The sequence below is a fragment of the Anas platyrhynchos genome, chromosome 10, assembly GCF_047663525.1.
Source record: "Anas platyrhynchos isolate ZD024472 breed Pekin duck chromosome 10, IASCAAS_PekinDuck_T2T, whole genome shotgun sequence".
In the NCBI taxonomy this organism is placed as follows: Eukaryota; Metazoa; Chordata; class Aves; order Anseriformes; family Anatidae; genus Anas; species Anas platyrhynchos.
In genome coordinates, this window is record NC_092596.1 from 7,618,408 (window position 1) to 7,641,520 (window position 23,113).

Consider the following 23,113-nt stretch of genomic DNA (forward strand, 5'->3'; position numbering starts at 1 on the left):
AATAATTTAATTGAACAGCAAATAATAATTAAAACTGGTTTTGCCACGGCCATCATGCAAGTCAGATTATCCAGTCACCATAATTTCTGTGATTGCTTCCGTGGCTGGGGGAGGATCTGCAAAACCGAGCTCGTGATAGCATCCGCTACTGCCAGACCTACACGTACACCGTGTCACATACCTGTCCCCGTTTTTGCGTATTTTGAGCTTAGAAAATCTGGCCAGGAGAGTTTTTAGAGAACATCTCAGCAGACAACAAAGGAAGTTAGTAGAGAGGAGAAGACTAATGACAATGGAGAGACACAGCAAACCATGGTGTTTACAGCTGGCCTAGCGAACCACTGCTGTACCAGCAAAGCCAGTAGACAACAAACACGTGAGGCAGAAAGCAAAGAGCTCCTTCAACTTCTGCAAAAAAAACAAAACAACCCAATGCCCGTAGAGAATGGGGAAGAATCTACCTGGGACTGACTACAGCCAAGAAACGAGTTCTCTTAAAAACCCTGTTATAGGCCTAGTTGTGCTGAGGTACTTTGGTAACTGATCAATATGTCTATGACTCTGTAAAGCTTTGGAAAACGTGAAAAATTACCTCTCTGACTTCCCCTCCACATTGACTATTTCAAAACCTATAGCTGCAGGAGTTATTGCCAGAGATAATTAACTATGGCCGTCTGGGCAGCTGAGACTCCCTTTAACATCTAGCATGGCATTTATTAGTTGGCCTGGGTGGGGAGGTGAGCCTGACATCGGAGATACGTAACATCTTCACTAAGATGCATTACTTCCTAAAGCTGATGCTTCTGTGCTGTCCTTTAAAAGTTACAGGCAGCCCCAAGAACCATGAGCATCCCCCTTCCAAAAGCAGGAAAGGGGCAGATCCCTTACCATGCCCAATATTTTAGCCTTCTTTCTTTCTTTTCTAATGGGAGACTTTGGGAATTAGCAAAACACCTGCACATCTCCGCATTCACTCCCATTTCAGCCTGAGATAAACAACTGAGAAAGATTTCTGCCCCCAGGGACAGCTTCTGGACATGGGACTGGAGACACGAGATCAAATTCATCTCTAGCAGAATTCCACTGGCTTCAACCGCATTAGACCAGAGATTAATTTGGCCCACAGGTACATTAAGAAAGGAAACAAAGCACAAACGGTATTTTATAAAAAAAGAGAAAGGGGAGAGGGAAATTCAAGGGGGACACTGGATCCTAGCCCAGCAGGATTCAGCCCAGCCCGCTCCACCCTCACATCACCAGGCACAGTGCATGTTGCCGGTTACCTTTTTGCTTACTGACTTTCTTTACTGTCATTGCCGCTTGCCGCTTTTGATTTTCAGAAATTTCAAAGCCTGAAAAAGGGAACACGGCAAATACAATTCAGAAGATTGCTTACAAAGCCTCCTTTTCTCTTGGGGAGGGGGGAAATTTTCTGCACTGTTTAGCAAACACAGAACTCCCTAGGTGGCAAAGCATCACCCAGTGAGCTGTGTGTACCGTAAGGTATTTCAACGAAAAGCAAATCTTCCTTGAAAGGCCAGGCCTCCTTATAATCTCACTTGTGCAGGGTCTGTATGAAAAGTAAGATCAGACCCATTATTATTTATACAGTATCATCAATATGCCCAGTGCTTTACAGCTGAGCAACACAAACTGAGCCTGAACCGACGCTGGTTACAGTCAATTTATGGGCTGATGCTGAGGGAAGGGCACGGCTGATAAGTCATGGACTTTGCCGCCATCCTGCCCTGCACAAGATGTGCTTAACTCGAGCAGAAATGAGGCAGCCAGGAGACTCTGAGGTCAGGTGGCCGAAGAGTTCTTTCTTGTACAATACCCACGGAGGTCCAGGCTTGAAGCTATGGGCAGAATTTGCTCATTGAGGGCCCAAAATACCAGTAACTGAACTGGAAAGAGACCTATTTCATGGCAATGAGAGCAACCAAGGACATTTGAACTGTAATGCTACAATTAAAAAAAAAAGGTGGGCTTCTCCAACACTTGGGTCTAAATTAAGCATTACCAACAATCTCCTTTCAGATCCATTTCATATTCCTCACCTATCTTTTCATCTTCTTTAACCATCTTCCTTTCTTCTCTGAAAGCTCTGAGCCATCGCAACTTCTCCTCCAGTTTCTTGGCAAAGAATAAGTGCATTTCCTCAGTCTCCTTGTTATGAAGTTTGAAGGCATTCTTCATGCTCACATTGAAGTCATCATCTCGTCCGTCTTCTATATCCACCACTTCGTATTTATCCATGTCTATGCGACCTTTGTAATACAGAATATCTCTCCGTATCAGGTCCTGCAGAGAGAAAAGGAGAGATGGGCCGATTGTAAGGTACTTAGAGAGCCTCGACTCAGCAGGGAATTCATGGGAGGGTTGAAGAAAAGAAAGAAGCAATGGTGAAACACGGTCAGAGTCTTCAATTTTGTCTGCTGTGAATATATTTGTTGCTGACAGAATGAATAGGGGACATCATAGACAAAACACAGCAAAATAATACAAATCCTTATGCTGCAAAATTTTGCTTGTAGGAATGAGAAAATGCCTTTTAGTAGGCAATACTCTTCCATCATTTCCCATGTGTTTAGTGTCTTCTTACTGAGCTTAGGGTGTTACTCCTGCTCCATATGACAGGAGAACAGAAAACACAGGCCGGTGGCCTGATGGGATTACTGTGCTGCAAAAGGGGCTGTGTGGAAGGATAAAACTTGAGAAATCAGCTTGTGCATGCTTGGCAGTGCAGGTCCAGTAGTGCAGCTCTCTCTTGTCCAGACCCAATTTTAGTGGCAGGGTCTCTGCCATTTCTGCCGTTTGCCTGGAACTGATCTATTCTTGCACAATTCATCGGTGAGAAACCCACCCCCAGTTCTCAATTCAAAGAACCCTTAAAATTCTCTCTAACCCATTATGCCCTGGTTTTAACCAGCTTCATTTTCTGCTTATTCCCTCCTTGACGTTTATAGCCTTTACAACCAGACCTGCTCATCTTCACCTGCTTTCTAGATCGATCATTCAACCCCTTTGCTTATCAGCGACTGCTCAATTCTCCATGCCAGGACGTGTAAAGAAAATTAATCTTCATTATTAATATTTCAGAACTCAGGTAAGAACACCCGCCGTTCCTTGGGCTGTTTGACCTGCCCAGTGCAACCTGCTCTCGTGCCAGCAGCACACCGTGCAGCAGCGCTGTGTTTCGGCGACCGCGGCCCAACGAAGAGTGGTTCAAGTTACAAGGCATGCATATGTGAAAAGGCAAATTTAGAAACATGCAGTTAAGGTTGTCTTCCTCTATCCACTCTCAAAATATAATATTTGGGTGTATTAAATTAACTACATTCTGATTTTTGAGAGTGCTCTAAGATAAACGCAATGCCAAACAATTCATTTAAAAGGAAAGAAAATCGATGTACAACATTTACTTATTCAACATTTAGTAGCGAGGTGTTTTTGTTGTTGTTGTTGCTTTTTTGTTTGTTTGTTTGTTTGTTTTAAGTTAAGCAGTAGGCATTATTTTAAACAAATCATTTATCTTGAAAATTAAATTATACATTATAGTTTTTCAGCAAACTTGCTCATGGATCTTACAGACAGCATTAACTATCATGAACTGGGCAGAAGCTTGTACTCTCTAAAATTTGGATCTCTCCTCTAAAATGCTCTATGGGGGAAAAAGCATCCATTAACTAATGTATTGTATAAATCCATTAACCAAGATGTTGTATAAATATCTTCCTCTAGTACATAGGCTTTGAGCAGTGATGCTGTCCAAAACATAAGAAAAGGATACTTCAGGCTGACTATGAATAGGAAAAACTTTTCTACATTTGAAAATTTGTCCCCCCCCCCCGCTGATAAGAGGTGTTAGGCATCACACTAAACTTGTTCAATTAAGTCAATACTGTGAAGTGGGTTTAAATTTTAGCCTTGGACTAGTTCTTCGAAATATCATTCATCTTTACCACATTCTCAAAAAATTGGTAACAAAACTCACAGGAAATAGATTTACTCCTTAAAGCAGTTATACAACAAATATTCTTCTTCCCAGACAAGAAGAAGAAAACTTGCTGCTGTTGAAAACTTCTAGAACAAAGCAGTCTGTCCTTGTGAGACAGGTGAAGTGGGATCCAACATACTTTTCTGCACAATATTCATGGTTATATAGAAATTTGTTCATAAAAGGTATTATAAAAAATAAACAATCACAATCCTCCTCACCTGGTACTGAAAATACAACACTCTGTGCGTTAGCTTTTTCCTTGCCCATACTAGACGCCTTGCTTTCCCTCTTATCTCTTCAATTTTGGGTTAGAAAACATTATGAGCTATTTTTAATACCTAATGCTACGTGAATGTTTTAACAGCCTTACGCTGTTGTTAGGCTTCCAGAGGACAACGCCTCTGGTGTGGGCACGTTCAGCTGAGCTGCTCCATGCATTTATTTCCCTTCCACGGCTGCAGCTGGAACAGCCGTGGAAGGGGCTCCTGCAGCTCAGAAGCTCCTGGGTTTTGCAGGTATTGCTGCGTGTTGGGTGTGAAGATAACGGTGTTGCCTAGGAGTTACTGAAGGAGCAATGAGGAGATAATGGAATCCTACAAGCGCTTTTGGAAGTGAGATGGCCCCACGGAATATTATCCTTGGTGAAAATGCAGCAGCAGGACGACCAAGCTCAGCTATCTGGACTGTTTGCAAAAACCACGCAGAGAAGAAGCGGCGTGTTTTTGTCCTTTGGCATTAAATAAGCACATCGGGGAAGCTGGGAATGGCAGCAAGCGCAGAGCTCCCGCCTGCCTCTTTCACTTTCATTCTGAGAAGAGACTTTTCGGTAACAAACCAAGAAGAAAAGCATCAGCCTCTTTCCCGTCACCCTCCCCAGAGCACCCAGCCTCCAGCTTGGCAGGAATCTGCTGCTGGAGAAAGGGCCCTGGAGGCGAGGACCAGAGGAGAGAAAGGCTCCACAACAGAGGCAGGTGAAACCCTTCAAAGGTGCCCAGGAAATCAGAAGAGCTCAGAGCTGGCCCATGAGGGATGTTACCTGAGTGAGGACCATTGCCCTGTGCCAGCGGTGCATTTCTTCCTTGCTTCCATCATGGAAGGACCATTCCCCACCCATCGGCCATGAACTCCAGCACCGGTACCCAAGTTTTCAAGGGACCCTTTCATTTTCCACGTATTAGCGCATGGTTTGTATGCACAGGTGTTTGAGAAAGTTCAGTCCATACAGCAGATGGATAACTGCAGCTAGATCAGGTCCCCTGCAGCAGGGACAGTGTGCTGCTATCACTCCTGATTATCCCAGGGACACCACAGGAGAGAGTCTGGAAGAAATTATTAAACTCTAGGATTTAGGTTTGTCTATGTGCTGGCTATGTTAGTACAGTATTATCTAGCTGTAGTTTAACCAGCATGAAGACCAGCTGGTTAAACTGTCCAGTTTTGGAAGTCATACAAAAATAAATAAATAAATAAATAAAAATGTTTCATTAAGTGCAAGAAAATGTGGGGAAAAAAAGGCTCTGAAAACCTGATCGGTGGGGAAAGGCCAAGAAAGATGGAGCTGCTTAATCTAGAAAGGACATAAATCAAAAGGAACAAGCTATTGGTATTCCAAAATGAGAAAGCTTCTTCGAAGAAGGCTGGTGATCAATTATTCTCCATTTTGATTGTGGCTTGGCTTAATTTACCGCAAGGGAGAAGGGGATTAGATACTTGGAAAAAAATCTTTCTAGCTGTAAGAGCTGATATGCAGGAGAACAGACAAAATAGGGAAGCCTTGGGACAGCACTCCCTGGAGATTTTCAGAAATAAGGTTAGACAAACATCCATCAGAGAAGATCTGAGTATACTTAATCCTGCAAGGGAATAGCTAATCTCCTGGGGTCCATCCCAGCTCTACGTTTGGATGATGTCTAAGAGAAAGGCGACAGATGGAGACAAAAAGGGATGAGAGCAGGTAGGATTATTACGGACGTCAGGGGCAGTCTGAGAGAAGCCCCAGGGCGCGGGCTGGGACAGCAAACACGAGGAGCAGTGACATAAACCTGCAGTCTCTGCAGACTGCATCCAGATTGCATTGCATGGCTCTTAAGAAAATTGATGCATTTAGGTCATTTGCACTTATTTGTCTGAATATGATCTTTTTTTACCCTACAGCTTCTGTGATTTCTTTTTCTTTCTCTAGCTGAGAGGTTAATTAAGCTCTTCTGAATAAAATGCTCTGCAGTCTGTTCACATAATATGTACCAAGAATTCACAAGGAAAAGATGAAGCCAAAAAAAATGTATTTGATGGGAGCACAAAACAAAGTTTTGACACATTACATAAACCTACCACGATTCTGCTCTCTGCGTTTGCTTTCTCGGAGGTCTGCAGCTGACGTGCCTGTGCCTGGGGTAGCGGCTGTGCTCGGGGGGGGCCCTGCCTGTGGGACCTGCCTGGGCCCTTTTATCCTGCTCCCACCCTGACTTAAAGTTCCCATTTCACTGCCCCCTCTCAGAAGGGGAGAGGCGACTTCCTCTAGCCAGGCTTGAAAGAAAAAAAAATCTAATTTGTGACTGCCACGAGGAAGCTGAGGCTGGCCCTTAATTGGAAAAGCTGAAGATGTGGAGTTGCGCCGTGGCTTCCACGGTGAATTATGCACCTACCCCCAAATTATCCCACCGGATTTAGACATCTCTATAAAGGATTGCACCCGTAAATCAGACTGCTCAATAACTCTTACTACTTGCCCTAGCACGGCTTTCTCCCTCTGCTCCCCAGCTTCAATCCAGCCTGGTTTTCCTGCCGCGGGTACCAGGGGCCGCAGCCACGCAGGCAGGCGCTGCCTGTTGGTGCTGGGGGTGCTGTGCCCTGCAGCAGCCACCCCCCGTGCCACTGGGAACAGGAATAGAGGAAATAGGATGTTAATCACGAGGAGTCAGTTGCTAGTGCAAGATGGCTTCAGAATTAAAAGCTATTTAAGAGATTAAGCAGCACACGAGGAAGAGATTTCTCTGGGCTGCGCACCGGGGAACCTGCCCGCGTGGGACGCCTGCTGCTGCTTGCACAAAGCTGGTGTCCTGTGTGGAAAAGGGCACGCCGCCTGTTCTGCACACACTTAGGGCAAGGTTTGGGGTGAGCTCTGCCTGGGAAGAGCCCAGGAGGAGGGCTCAGAAAGGAGTGAGCTCCTGTCTGTGCAGGTCCCAGGCACTGCCTGCACCAATGGTCCCACCGGTGGGGCGCGGGACCTGGTGGGATCTGTCGGGAGCTGGGGGCACAGAGGGGCTGTGCTTTTGGGATTTGCTGCCGTGGGCAGGCTCTCAGCAATTCAAATGCTTCTTGCAGTGCAGGACCACGCAGGTTGCTGGTCGGTGTCGGGGAATGTAATGGATCCCTGCCCTCTCCCCAGGCAGCCTCCTTGCAGGAGCTGGCCCAGGGCACGTCCCAGGCGGTTCGTTCCTGTTCCCGTTGGGTGCTGCCATTTCCATGCACTTCACAAACTCCTCCTGTACACTGCTTTGTGGGTGGCACGCTGGGAGGGGCTGCAAGGTCTTAAGCTACTGTTATGACTTGAGGATGGCACTTTTTTTTTTTCCAAGAGCCATGGTTTACTCTATGCTAGGTCACACTCTGCTTCTCATGCATAAAACAAGTCGTCTGTAAAATGCAAGCAGGGAAAGAGCCATTTGCAGCCATGAGTCATTAGATCCCTTTTATAAACTGACGATATGAAAAAACGCCAGCCACAGAATAATCTCTTACAAGTTTCTCATCACACTTGCAGGTTGTTGGTCCTCCTGGCTACCAAAATCCTGCACGTCCCCATGGCGAAGCCTGAGAGCTGCTGGGAGGCCAGAGGGTGGCTCTCCTGCTGGGGACCGCCACCCCATCCCCACCCCAGCCTCATGGAAGGCCGTCGCAGTGGATGCTCTCCGAGACACTTTGCTCCGGGTGACTGCACCGGGCTTCTTCCCTCACTAGTCCTTACCCCAGAACATGGCCCGGAGCGAGGAGCTGCTGCTGAAGCCCTCGGGGCTGGAAGGCCACGAGCATCACGCTGTGCATGCACAGCTAAAGCAAACCAGGGCTTGCCCTAAACAACCCGTAACTGAAACACAGCGCAGACGAGGCAGCAAGGCAGCAGCACGCTCAGAAGCAGCAGTGCCTGCAGGCTGTGGGCTCTTCAGGAGAACGGGGATTCGGGGATGAGGCTGAAAATAGGGACCCTGCCGAGCTGGAAACTCTACAGCTTGGTGAGCAGCTAAATTTGATTTATCGATTTGAGTCGATAAATAGTGAAGAGTTGATGCTGAGACTGGGAAAAGACTAAATCAGGGTCTATAAAAATGACACCCAAACACCAGCCCACAGTCTGGGAAAGGCTGAGCTGTCTTGAACCGCGCTGTGGGTCTGAGCCCCCGCTCAGGGGATTTCTCACTGACCTGCGCAGCGATTGCCGAGCAGAATGGAAGAAGCAGAGGGAGCGAGCAGGGTTTTTCAATTTACTCCCAAAATTTGTCCTGATTTTCCTGCCTGCCTGCTCTCCATCCTCGCTCTGCCTGGCCTGCCGTGAGCAATGAGAGCATGGCACGCTGCCACCTCGCCATGTCTTTGGGTATCTTTAGTCATGAGGGTTTTCAACGTTCTTTGGCTTTTTAAAAAAAGATTCAGCGCCTACATTTTTAAAATCTAATTTACCTTAAAGCAACCCTTTGAAGAAAGCAGCACAGCCTGGTTTTCTTGAACGCTGAGGACACAGTTTTCCCCAGCATTTGTTCATTTAGACTTATCTGATTGAGGAATGGCTTTTAAGACAGGACAGTCCTGCACCGTTCTCACCGACCTCTGCAGAGTGCATGGCACAGCTGGGCCTCTTCTCTGTCCAAACGAGACCCTAAAACTCAATGAACTCTGTTGTTTATTTTTTTTCCCTAAACAATCTTGGTATCAGAAAATAAATCTAAGCCCTGGCTGGATGCCAGTGACCGTGAACCACCCTGTCGGACACCGTGGTTTGGGCTTAGCCAGCCTTTAAGGGCAGGGAAATGGGGGCTGCTCAGCGCAACCTGAAAGCACGCTGAGGGAAAGCTCGTAGAAACGGGGGGCTGCCAGCACCACCTCCCCGGCACGGCCCCGATCTCCAGCTGCACGATGCCCCAGGTGAATGTGGGAACCGAAACATCTGCGCTGCCCGCTTGTGTAACTCTTCCCTGCACAAGGACAGCTGTGCTGGGGAGGTCAGCAGGTTGCTGCCAAATTCTTCAGCAGTGTCTGTCTCCCTGGGAAGAGTCTGGGGAGAGATGCTCGATCCACCCTCGCCAGCTCCATGAAGCTGCGGTGTGGGATCGGAGTGGGGGAGGCCTGGAGCCGAAAGCGTTTACGTGGAAATGCTATTTTTGCTCAATGCATTTAGTGGGGCAGCAGTGGCATTTCGATGCCTCGTTCCACCTAAAGCCCAGTCAGATGCGAAGCCGCGAGGCGAGGGCGAGTGCGTTTCCAAAGAACTAACAGCAGGAAGGGATGGGAAACCCTCCCGCAGACACGGCACCACCTTCCCGTTCCCTCGGGTGTGCTCCCAGGGGCCTGAAGTCGTGCCACCGACAGGACGCAGTGGGAGCAGGGTTACATTTTCAGCTTTTGAGGTTTCGGTTGTGGGCCAGATTTACACCCACTGCAACTGCAAGAGCGATAAATGAGGCGCAGAGAGTGCTGTGCAGCATCTTGCATATCGCTGTAGTTAGATGAGTAGGCTAAATCTGTTCCCCATCCAGAACACAAAACACTGACTGTGAATGACTTGCTGAATTCAGCCCTTTCTGGATTCTACCACTAAATTAGCAACTAACAACCTCCAGCCTTCCCCTACCTCCAAGCTGGAGCTTTCCTGAGTCCTGCTGACCCTGCTGCTTCCAAGGGGCTCTGGAAACACCATTCCTTAAAAGCCTGATCCTCTTCTTTGGGACTGTGACCAGACCATCCTCAGCCCTGCATGGTTTTTTGGTCGTCTCCATGCTCATCTCATGCTATCTCATTAACTCAGCTTGCAAAGTGCTTCACCTGCAAGCACACCACACCGCTGAGCCTCTGCGAGCTGCTGCTTGAAAACAGCAAAACACGGCCTGCCCCGACCCAAAACGGGGTGTTTTATGGAGGTTTAGATTACGGGGAGGAAAAAAAGCAAGGGTGTGAGGTGCTGCCAAAGTCCAACAGTGTTACTTGTGGGTGAAAAAAGCACTTGAAGTACTGAGTTGTCCTGGTGCCGCATCATGTTTGCAAACAAGATTTGCAGCCAGCCCTGTGAGACCCATTTGCCTGCCATAAAAGCAGGGCCGGCGTTTTGGTGCAGAGATTACCTCAGTGTTCCTTAGCAGAAGCGAGATGGGAACTAGACCTTCTCACACGAAAAGGGCTCAGAAACGTCTCTTTTATCTTCCTGTTTGGAAACTTGAACAGCGATGGAGTTTGACAGGATGATCTTATTTACTCTATCTCCTGTAGCACAGCTATTTCTGGCTGGCTGTCCGGCTATTGCTATTAAACTGGTCTCATTTTGCTTCTCATCCAACCTGCTTCGCTCCGAGAGCTCAAGGGAAGAGAGCAAACAGCAATAAAACACAAGCTGAAGTTTACATCGCATCTTGCTTACAAGAGACACATAAAAAGTGCAAATGAAACCCAACTGTGCTTCGTTCAGCCACTGCTCTTTTGGTGCTGCAGCAAACACGAAACACGGAGCCCCACCAAGACCTTGTCCTACCACGGGTGGAAGAAAAGCATCACTGGGTGCAGAGATGCTGTTAACCCTTCCTGCTTCACGCTGTCAGTTCCAGCCTAATGCCACAGTGCTCTTGAGCCCACCGGGGAAACCCAACCTATTACCCAGAACAGAAAAAAAGATGTTCATCTATTATATGGTGAGCACCTCGAGCATCCCCCAACGTAACAAGCTATGATCATAATTAATACGGTGTGTCACAGTCCGGGATGTTAAGTACTATGATTTGCAAATTTAAAGCATCTCCGTGTCAAACCCTCTCAGCTTCAGGTTGAGACGAAAAGTAGCCCCTGTGCCTTTAAGGCAACATCTTTTAATGCTAACATCATCAAGGATTGACTTCATTTCTTGGTAATTACAGTTAGCACACTGGAATATGTATTCTTCTTTCCTGATTATAGACATATGGTAAGGCAAACTGAGGCCAGTGCTTGCTTCCTACACAGTTTATTCCCTTCTTCCTTTCCAAAAGGCGTTTTCGGGTTAGGGTAACTGACCTACACCCTCTTCCGAAGGCAGCACCACTTTGTCCTCCCAACTCCCAACCTCTGGTTCAGGAAACACAGACAGAAAATGCATTAGGAGAGCTTGACGTTAGTCCAATAACCACAAGTCACCCAGCTTTGCAAAGGAAATCCAAACCATTCTCCCAGTGGCTCTTCATCGTGAACTGTTGGCCAAGCAGCCTCGGTGCACCACGTTTGCCACAGCTTCTGGGAACGCTCTGCAGTGCCTGCCTGCACCCCCTGGCACTTCGGCAGGCAGGCTGCTGAATGCTTGACACAGTAATTGCATCTGACTAGAATTCTCACTGCCTAGGACCAGAAATTAATTTAATGGTGATATTAGGAAGTGACCGGTGCTGTCTCTGATGGGAAAATCCGAGCCAAATACATTTATCTGTAAAGCTCAGAAATCAATTTTCTTTGTGAAGACTTTCCCACACGAGTTGCTTTGCAAGATGGTTGCCAAAACTGAGAGCTGGCTGCCACAACAGCAGCTCCTCCACCTGCTGCTGCTGCTCTTACTCATGCAGGCCTTGTAAATCTTAGTGCAAGTTTCCTGCTTGGAAGAAAAACCTAAATACACCCATACTGGCGGACATAACATCTGGCAGGCACATTTGCATGCAGCCATTTGTAATTACTCCTTTCTACAAATGAGGTTTGTGTCTGAAGGCCCCTCAGTTATCCACGATGGTCATGGGAATGAGTTTGGGACTTCTCGCTCTGGGGCAGAGGAGCTCATGCTGGCAGGGAGCAACCTGCAGAGAGCTGCAGACGCCCCATGATTTCAAAAGGTGAGGCAGATGCTGAAGCCTTGCTTGAAATGTTTGGGAACAACTGATAAATGCAGCAAATATTGATCAGCGAGCTCCTGCCCAGCATTCCTGATCATCCTCTGCTGGAGTATCAAGCAGGGGAGCAACTGTGCGAAGACCTTGGGAAGAATCACCCTGAGAGTCAGCTCCCTCATGGAAACGCCTTGGCCGGACGTCCAAAAAAAAAAACCCTACAACCTGGAAAGATTTCCAGACATCAACAGAGGGAAAGGGATTGCAAAGCTTCCAGAAAGTAGGTCATATTCAGAGCAGAGAGTTTATCTGGGAATACACTGACTGCTGCTCAAAGCAGGCAGGTGGGTACTGGAAATACTGCTGTGACCAATGGACCTTACATTCCTTAAATTCCTTAGGCAACACTGGATGGATCAGGAGGAAAAAGAAGAATGGTAAATCCTGGTAGCACATGATAGCCTGCTGACATCCTCCTTGGCCACCTGCATGTATGGCCGGTGGAACAAACCCGATCCAACACAGGAATGGTGAAAAGAAAGATGGGTTTTGAGACTGTGGGCTCTGCCTTGTCTTTAGAGCAACACAGGACACAGCAGCTGGAACAAAGCAGTCCTCAGCGCTCCCCAGTTGACAGCAGGGCTGCTAGGAAGGAAACTCAGACTTACATATGGAGGGGACGTGTTGCTTTGCAAGCAGCAAAATAAATAATAATTATTAAATAATGGCTACAAATGAAAGAAAGTTGTTACCTGGGCTAAAGCTGTAGTTTTGGTACTCTGGGTTCAGCAGCACTACAGCATGCCCAGAGGATCAGCAGCTTGCACTACAGGCACAAGGGTCGTGGGCATGCAAGGAGCAGCGTGCTCTGGTATCTCCAGCACGTTGATTGGCTGGAAGCACAAAGCTGATGAAATTTTTGCAGAAAAAGAACTGGCTTTCACCAGTTCTTTTCTGGATACTGCAGGAATTCATGTACCAAACTCCCGGACCTGGCATGCACCTGCTGCTATCAGAGAATGCCACTAACGCCTTGCCTGAGCCCAGAGGGGTGAAGCTGATTCCAGTATTTGCCACATCGAAATGATCTCATCACCATCATGAGCTGGTGAGTGCTGTGAGCCCAGCGCGTGACAAGCTTTGTAGACAACTGAGTTCAAAGCAAACAATAGAGAATACCAACATCCAAAACTGTCACAAAGCTTATGGAGCCAGGCTGTATCTGTTCCATCAGAAACTCATGAGGCAGCATCTGCCAAGCCAAAGAATCCATATGCATTAACTAGGGGATTTGAGAGCACCGAGCTGTGGCAGCTGCAACGTTTTACCAGTGAGACAACAGGTATTAAAGGTGAGGAAGATGTGCAGGCTACTGCTAAGAAAATCAGGAGGAGTGGAAGATCTTGTCTGAAATATACTCTAGTCTTCCTCAAGCCTCTCAGGGTATGTAGCACGCTTTCATCAAGCTAAAGCAACTGTGATATACTTGCATAAGAAATTGGTTTTAGTTCCTTATTTATATTAAAAATCTCTTTTGCCAATAAACAGGTAAAATTCAACCATTATAATTAAAAAATAAATGTTTTCTCAAATAGACCGTGTCACAATTAAAGACGTGTCACGCCTACTAATTTACTGTATCTGAAGAAAAGCCACACATGCAGAAGACTTACCGAAGAGGAAGATTCACTGAGATGTGCCAGGATAAATGGCAACAAAGCTGAAAGTTTTGATCAAACTCAGTAACTACACAAACCTCACAAAAAATACAGGTCAGATTGAATTTTCTCACTGCCTGTCTTGGGAAGACAAGGAGTCCTGTTCAGTCAGCTGCTTTGGAAGCCTCTGAAGGATTTAATTCTCCCTGCATACAAGGCAGAGGAGCTGGCAGCCCTGCACCAGTCTGGACTCTGAGACCTTCTGGAAATCTGAAACTTAGGCGCTTTGCCTTGCCCTTCTGGACTCCAGCAACTTCTTTTCCCTGAGGGTTTGTGCAAGTGGGACATGAAAACATCTCGCAGGCCACGTGCCGCTCTCCAGCACTTCGATTCCCATGACTGGCACCAGGCTGTGCTGCAGCTGACCCCACGACATGGTGCTCTGCCCACCCCGGCCAGATGAAGCACCAGCACCCCCGCAGACCTGCCATCTCCCATCTCTTGGTAGTCTGCGGGTCCTGTTTCATCTCCTCAGAGGATAATTTTGAAGCCCAGGGTAAAGGAGGCTGACCCTTGGCTTCCTGCACCTTGATATAAATGCTGCCTCCCTAAGAAAGCTGCAGGATCTGGCACTGGCACTGATGGGGAGGTTTGGGTGCCTGTTGTGGTCTGCAACAGCAGAGCCTGACACAGGGTCAAACCAACACAGGCTACAAATCGGTCTGATTTCTTTTATATAGGATACATGACCCCAAAACATGAGCTGACACTCCTCTGAATTCTGCCCTTGAAAAATGTTTCTTAACAACTTTAACGAGACCACTATCAAGACGGGGAAGTCCAGCTGTAGCCCCCTCTCCCCTCCTACCCCATCACTCTGAAATATAAACACTGCAGTTTGGTGCTGGAAAGGCAAATGCAGAAGGAGACAATACAACTTGGCATGGTCCTTGTGCCCATGGTGTCGGGCTCACTGGATGAGTGACCCCCCTCTTCCCCATCACCCTGAAGCCCCCGGACCTCAGTAATGGCAGCAGAGCCCACCCAACCCTAACATGGGGCTGGTCCCAGAACCACCATTCTGTCTCTGAGATGGCAGAAATCTGCAGGGTGCTTTCCTACGAAGGCCTCTCATGTGGAACATTGCCACTTGCACAACACAAAATGCCTTCTGGATGTGTAAGGGAAGAGGACACAGCAGCACTGTCAGCACACTGATCCAACCTCTCGAGCCCCAGCAGTGAATTGGGGCTGGGGGCGATGCTCGATACCCCTCTGCATCAGACCCAGCACAAGCCAAACTGGATGCTGCCTTACGAATCAGAAATTCAGGATCACAATCAAAGTTGAGGAGGTCAAGATTAAAAAAAATATTAAACCCAGCTGTACATTTCCACTCATTTTGACAGTTCTGCGAACATCTGACGTTGTTATTGTTGCTTGTTTTTTTTGTTTTGTTTTTTAAGAGAAATGGGAAAGATGTGAAAAGCACAATGGGGAGGGTTAGGGGGAGGGGGGAACGCGTTCCAGAAGGCAAAATTTCAGTCAGCCGTGACTCAGGAGAAGCAAGTGCCACCCACTGAGCTGCACAGGCCGCGGCGCGGCAGCGGGCAGTGATGCCGCGGTGAGTCAGGAGCCACCCACGCCCCCACCCCCGCGGCTCCCTGAGGCGCTGGGCGCTCCTCGGAGGGCCGCCACACGGCGCAGGCCTCGCTCAGCCTCTCCTCGGCCTGCCCAACGTGACAAGAGCTCAGCCCCGGCGTGCTCGGCCGCGGACTTCTGAGCTCTGTCGCTTTGCTTTGAACAGCTGTGAGGATAATGAGCTGGGATCACCTTACCGGGACTGTGGCAATACAGCTCTGCTGCTGCTGCCTAACACAGTTGCTCCAAAACACAGCCCATCTGCTGCTGTGAATGCTGCAACGCATTGGTTCTTCGCTACCTTTCTCTGCCTTCATGGTGGGTTTCATGGCAGAGATGTCCCCTAAAACACGGCAGCTACATGAAGATGAGGTTTAAAATCCGTTTCCCTGAGTGACAGCACATACACCCTGCTCAGACCAGACTGCTGGCTGGTATTTCTTCAAGAGGCAACAGTCATCACTTTGGTGCAGTAATTGAGCTGTCTGCCCAAGCGCCAGGCTTCATAGTTCATACAGAAATTCTAGGGTTATCTAATCTCAGATCATATGTTGCAGCCAAAACCCAGAAGTAGAAGTGAGGCAACGAGCCAAAACGAGGGGCACATGAGAAAAAGGCATGAAATGAACAAGTGGAAGCTGGATTTGCTACTAGCATAAAAAACCCTCTATCATGTTATACTCACCATCCTGTAATTCAGTATTTCTAGCATGTGGCGCTATCCATGTCCTCCTCTGCACGTGTAGCAAACAGCCACCTTGCCCTAAAAACCACTTTGGAATGGAAAGCCTGTCCCCAGCATGTCCTTAGCAGTGCTGCTTTCTCCCTGGATGTCCTTACCTTCTTGCAGAGAACCATCTGGTGATCAAAGAGAAAGAAAACACGCTGCTGGTTCCGTCCATAAGGCTGGTAAATCCAGGACATCTCTCCCGTGTAGATCAGCTCTGAGCTGCGGTCCAAGATATCGTCTCCCTGGAGGGCACAGAGAATGAGGCCATGTGAGCCACTGCTCGCAGCCACGGCATGTTTCTCTTTGCAGAACAGGAAGGGGCAATAATTAAACAAGATTTTGGCCCTTTTGTAACTCTCAAAGCTGCCCTGTCTGACTTCAGACCACAAACTGGGGATGGGGGATCCTTCTGAACAAAAGGAAATCACTTGAGTGGGACATTCAAAGCACGGCCATTATGGTTCACCCTGCAACGAGCAATGGGACAGCACAACCACTGCCATAGGACACCGTCCCTGATCCCCTTGCTCTGCCACCCCCAGCTCTTGCTGCAGGTGCCCATCCCGCAGCTCTGCGGGGCTCCCTGGGGCACGAGGACTCCCGTCTGTCCCCACAGCCCCTGGCTCTGCCCCGGCAGAGCACCCCGCTCTCACCAGGCTACTGCAGCCCCCTCGCTCTGAGCTCCCTCCAACCCCTGCCTCCTGCCCACTTTGTGCTTAGGGCAGCAAATTCCCCGTCACCCCCTCTTCCTGTAGAAAAAGATCCCCGTGCAAGTGCCCCCTGGAGGTATCAGGCCAGCTACCAAAGTCATCTGCAGTGGGATCTCCATTCCCTCAGCGGTGGGGCTGCCAAAATTCACCCCTACAGACTGCTGCCTCTCCTCCCACCCTATCAGGCAATGACAGTCCCTTCTCCTGTGGGTTGTCAGAGCTCCCCATCTCCCAAAATCTATCCAGCCCCACGGCTGGCAAGGCCTCCCCGGCCGGCTGCCAGAATGCCCTCACCCTTTCTCTGCCTCCGGCTAACGCTTGTTTTCCTCTCCGAATTTTTTTTTAAGGATTCATGAGCAGATGGTCTTGAAAACACAGCGCTCTCTCTCCCACTCTCTGAGAGAACAAATGCAGTCACCCTCCACTAATTGGGATGAGCTGGACTTTTTAAAAAGTTAATTAAAATCTATTTATTAAAAATGGGTGAATTCACCACCACCTGCCCTGTGGGCATCTCTCACTCTGCAACACCACAGAAGGAAATAGGACGACTTCAGCTACAAGGTAAGGAGCAGGATTTGAGAAATGAAAGAAACGCTTTCTTTTTTCTTTTTTGGCTCTGAAACTAGTGCAGTGCTGGCTTTGATGCCGAACTTGAGCCAATCCTAGGATGGGAGCATCCCAAAATCTCATCCAACAGCTTGTAAGGGTTCAGCCAGCTATGGGGGGCATCTAGATAGACACGCTATTCTGGTTCCACTTACGCTGGCAGGTGCCAAAGCAACTACGAGTCACCCCACTCCTCATTTCTCGGTGAGGATTTCAGACTGCTGTTCAGGTAAATGTGTAATTAACCTCTCAGCATTGATTGGAAGCAACTGTCTGAGTCCCTGGGCCCTGTGACAACAGCAACTTCATTAAGTCGCTGCATCATTGCGCTGCAGCAGACTTCCAAATCGCCTCAGCGAGGTGCTTATCTGCCTCTCTATCTCCCTTCTCTGGCTGTAGTATCCCAAGGCCTAATTAGGGATAACTTCCCAGGCACACAGGGGGTCATTCCCAGAAGGGATGGGCCTTACGGGGTCTCAGAGAGGTGGCAGGGCCCAATCTCAGTGGGTACCTCCTGGCCAAAAACCAGGGCCCGAGAGCTGCTGAGGAAACTCGGGCCTAGGCAAGGCCGTGAACAAGAAGCCTTTGAAGGAAGCACACAGGCTGCAGAAATTGGGGGCTTTTCTGACTAAACGTGAGCTTACACGAAGAAGATTAATACAAGCCTACGGACAGGAGCTTTTATGAGAAGGGGCAAGCCTAGAAAGGGCTGTCTGCTAAAAATAGAAACCCAGCTTTGTCTTTTAGTCCTGTGGTAGCATCTCAAGCCTGAGGATACACAGAGGGCTCTGTAAACACTTCTACTTGATTAGCTGAATCCAAACCGTGTCGTCCCTGCAAGCCATTTAAAACAAAAAAAGTAAGATCTGAAACGATAGGGTTGGTATTGCATTTTGCATGTTGTGAAAATGTGAAAATTGTGTTCCTTTTCAGGCTGTCCCGCTGCTTCATCCCGAGAGCAACACCTGAGCGGGGGCTGTCCCGGCTCAGACCACCCCTGTGCCCGAGCCCACCTCGAGCACAGCCCCCAGCTGCTACTGCTGGGCACAAAATCCCCTCTCCTAGTTAGCATTCAGCGAGCAGGGCTCTCTTCTGCCTGACACTGCTGTTCTTTAATTAGAGATTGACAGGCTGATTAGCACTCTGGGCTACGGAAAGATCAGAAAAAGGAAAGCAAGAGAAATGTTGTCCTTTTCATCAGGCTCATTTTTTGATACCTTCTGTTGCTGGGGAAAGGAAAAAAAGGAAGAGAAGAAAAGATGGATCTGTTTCAGTCCCTGTTGTGATTTTTTTTCCCAGGAGGGTTTCTCATCAGGCTGTCCTCACTTTGAAAACAGCATGTTTCGTGTCATTCTTGGATTCAATAACGTAATATTACGCTGAAGCCAACTATAATATATTACATAATTAAGGGCACCGAGTCTTGATTTAAAGGACCAGTAAATAACAAGAATGGGAAGAAATTTAAAAGGACAGTGTTCATTATATTTCTCAATTATATGTATTTTTCCCTTCATGTAAATATAATGCTCTTGAAACCTGCCAAAGTGGCAACCCACGGGAATCTCGGGTAGAAATATCTAGAAATCTACATAAACCAAAGTAATCTGCTTAAATAGCAGGTTGAGACTAATGCAGGCTGATGAGCAAGGCTCTCTCCGGTGCCAAACACCCCGCTGCTGGCTCAGGGACTGCCAGTGATCCCTTCCTAGGGGATGTCCATGGCATGGGGAGCCCTGCCACATCGCCTCCCTCCTCCGAGAAAGACCCGCCCCAACGGTGGGCTTTGGGGGAATAATCTCTTTATAGTGCTATGTACACATTATGCAGTGACCTTTGGGATCTGCAACTCTCAGAGGGGCCAAGGAGGGACTGAGCATGTAAAGGCTGCCCACAACGGGCTCTGTCTGGCCCGTTTCAGGTCTGATCCAGAGAAGATTTTGCACGTTGGGCTGAGCCCACTCCAGCTAACTGCGTGCGCCAGTTTTACCTACCTGCCTTTAAATGTCACTGTTTTGATCTAAGGATATTTAACTGCAAGTAAGAGGATGACGCTGAGCGAAGGGAAATAGAGGTTGAACATCAGGAAACACTTCATAACAACAAGAGCTCTCAGACACTGAAAGGTCTCAGCGGGAGGTGGTGGAAGCCCTATATTCTGCGCCATTAACAACCGAAAGGACAAAAGGCACTAGAGAATTTAGTGTAGGCAGGGGCAGCACCTCTCTAGGTCTGTTTATACATTGGAAATCCAAGTTACAAAATAAAAAAAGTGAGTCACACATGGTAACAGTCCAATCCAGGGTTTTGGGTCAAGACCACGTTCCTACAAATTATACAGGAACACATTTCAAAGTGATTGGGATTATTTCTAATTTACAGCAGTCAGTGAGATCTGAATCATCCCTGAAGATTTCGCCCAGTCATTACTTGCACAAAGCTACCAGAGCTGCCAGTAATTCCTCCAACTTCGTGCCCTGGCTGCCACAGCACAGTTATCAGCTGCCACTAAAGTCAGGCCGCTCTCTGTCGGTCCCATTTGTGATTTAAACCAGCAGCCCCTGCTTACGTGACTGCCTGAAAAAAAGGTCTGGCCTTGGTAGCTGAAGGATGTTCACATTTGTCAAATGCTGACCCTGAAATTCACCTTCACGGGGCCGTGCAGAAAATCTTGAGGGATTAAAATGATTCCTGAAACACACAGGCACAACTCCACAGGATTCAATAAAATCCCTTCTGCTCAGATTAGCTAGGACATGCCCCCTGCTTTTTAAATTTGTTTTAGGATCAGCAATATGTGTGCATTTCCAACAATGCCCTCTCCTTGCAAGAATACATGTATGCACACTTTGTATACAAGTTCACTTCAAATATGCACTCACGAAATATTTGATTTGATTTTTTTTGTTTGTTTGTTTAAAAATCTATTTCCAACATCCTATCACAAAACACCGGTAAATTCAGAAATTAAAATGCAATTTCAAATCAGAAAGTCAGCATTGCTAGAATAGAGATGTTAAGGAAAAACATTTTCTAAATGAAGTATTTCAACGTCCTTAAACATTTACCCTTGGCTGCTGCTGAAACAATTCACCAAGTGCAAAATACAGTAGTAATTAGGGATTATCTCTATCTTGTGCCCTGCATGAATTTCTGGTGGGGGGAAGAAAAAAGCCTGAACTGTTTTTCTCCTCATTCCTGCTTTCTTGTAGTTGGGTTTGCTGTTTTTTGTTTTGTTTTGTGATATTTTTTTTTTGATTGTCTCAAGCCAGACTGTGCTGTACTCCAGATCCATGCCGCTATTGCTTGCTTGCACTGCTGTGCCAGCTGGAGAGATCAGGAAGCCACTGTGACACACACACAGGGACGGAAAGGAGTGCTTTTGGGTACAAAGGCTAATTAGAGCAGGAATAGGGCCACAGAAAGATGGGAGGGTAATGCTGTGGGTTCCTGCCTCCGTTTCAGCGAGCATTTAAAATCAGCTGGATAAGCGCTTGCAGAAGCATGAAGTTGACTTCGGGTCACCACCTCTCAGCTGTCCTCCACCAAAGAGAAATCAGGAGTCACAGTCTTCTACTCTCCAACCCAGATAACTCCCCACGGACTGGAAGAGAATATCTACCAGGAAATCCCTCTTCTGCTCCGTAACAGCCTCGCTGTAGCAGAGGTGGGCTTGAACCCCTGCAGGTTGGGCAGGAAATGGAGCCTGGGAGATGTGTCCTGCAGACAGAGATCAGCTGAGTGGGGGGGTTGGAAGTTAGCAGGCTGGGCTTGCAATGCCTGCGGAGAGCATCTGCAGATTGAGGACAGAGCTAAGCATCAGATCTGACAGATCTGGCATCCTGCTCCCTTCCTGCATTATACTACAGCTGACTTCTGAGTGGTTTGGGTTTGTTTTTGTGCATCCTCCTGGCCATTACACGGACATCTGTGAAGTGGAGGCTGGATCTGATGATTCAGAAGTTACTTTAGGGGCAAGAATCCAGCAAAGTCCTCTGCTGCATCAAGCTCTCATCCTCTAGTGTTCTCACAACTCCACGACTATTCTTGATCCAAAACATAGCATAAAAATGGCAAGAATGGTGCTTTCCTTTGAATGGGGACAGCAACTATATTCCTGTTGGATCTCTGAGCAGCAGCAACAGCAGGTTCTGTTATATTATGAGAAGCTGAAGGATGGTGCTGTGATATTGTGCTTGGAAATTTGGAGAAGTAATTGATAAGCCCCTGGAAGAATGAACTGGCAAGTTCCCGAGGATAGGATGGAGATAAAGAGTAGGTACAGCTACGCAGGAATGAATTATCAAGGATACAGCTAAATAAAAATGAATTATCAACTGAGCTAATGGAATAGAAAAAGAAACTGCTATCCCACTGATCCTGTGTGGAGGTCACCTTGGCTTTCCACTTGCACATGAATATTCACTGACTAGGAATTGATCCGTCCTTAATCTAGATTTATTTACAATGAGAGCCTTGCCATTTCTTACAAATGACACACATTAGCTCATCACATAGAATATAGTGAAGGCTGAAGATGTATCCGATGGTCCTGTGCCTCCTTGAAAGCAGTTTTCTAATTCTGAAAATGAGTCTGTGTGTCAGTATTAGAGAATGGTTTCTTCCCAGTAAACAACAATAAAACAATCAAGCAAATCATCTGCATTCTCTCCTCTCACTGCCAGTCAAAATTTAAGAACCAGCTATGATTGCTGCATTTATATGTTTTATCAGGAGATCCAGGCTTGAATCTAACCCTTGTTATAGCAATGATACTAATTCAGTCAAGGAGGATATGCAATTAGGTGATGTACCTGCATTTCTCTCCCTCTGCTCCCAGCCTTCCTAGATCTTCCCCTCCTCCCCCCCCCAAAAAAAAAAAAAATAAAAAAAAATGAAACAAACCATGTATCTTTCCCATATACTAACTCATACAGCGTCGTCCCATTGACTTGAATGTGGAGTTATTCCAAATCTTTGTGACCATAAGGAAGAATGGAAGCCATGCCACCACTACAAGTACCTACTTACTAAACACATGGCTCGATGATTTAACACAAAGAGGGATTTACAAAAACATTTGTCCTGGGTCTGCCTCAAAAACCCTACTCACAGATTACATTCATACAATGATTCAAAAACATTCAGGGATTAAAAAAAAAAAAGGAGAACAAGTGTTTAGCTTGGATTTGTCTTTTAAAGCACATGGCAAAAATGTAGGAGAGCAAAGGCCTGCTGCTGGTGGGGAATCCCTCGGCTGCCTTTGCCTTGCCTGTACTGGCCCCTTCCAACCCCTACGACTCTGTGATTCTGTGTTTTCAGCTCATTACCTACACCGCAGCTACACACAGAGTTGGTTCAGACACATCTTTAAGTGAAAACTCAGTTTAAATTTCCAAGTAGCATCTCTTCAATTCAGCATAACATTTTGGCTTCTAACCATAAAAACAGAAGCTTTCTCCATTTTTTTTAACCTGTTGTGATTTCCAGGACTTTTTGCTACCTCTCTTCCTACTTCTTCCCCAGTCACAAAGCACAGAGACAGAATGCACAGAGTGTCATCTAAATCTCTCGTGCTCCCAGGACAACGGCACTGCAATCACAGAAGTTAATTCAGACTTTTACTGATGAAATTGGAACTGGACCCTCGATGTTCTTCAGAGTACCATTAATGCTTTACATCCCCAAAAAGTATCATCTCCAAAGTCTGTAAG

The 23,113-nt window shown here is 47.3% G+C and overlaps 1 protein-coding gene across 21 annotated transcripts in view; it reads right to left on the minus strand.

The window, feature by feature from the left end:
• ARHGEF9 (Cdc42 guanine nucleotide exchange factor 9) overlaps positions 1-23,113 on the minus strand; it is a 171,567-nt gene that overhangs the window by 13,568 nt on the left and 134,886 nt on the right. For all 21 annotated transcript variants that reach the window (XM_072042805.1, XM_072042807.1, XM_072042798.1 and 18 more), the window contains 3 exons: positions 16,191-16,322; positions 2,061-2,304; positions 1,284-1,352 (listed from right to left, as the gene is read on the minus strand). In XM_072042805.1, coding sequence (XP_071898906.1) covers positions 1,284-1,352; positions 2,061-2,304; positions 16,191-16,322 — 445 coding nt within the window. The remainder of the gene's footprint in view (positions 1-1,283; positions 1,353-2,060; positions 2,305-16,190; positions 16,323-23,113) is intronic.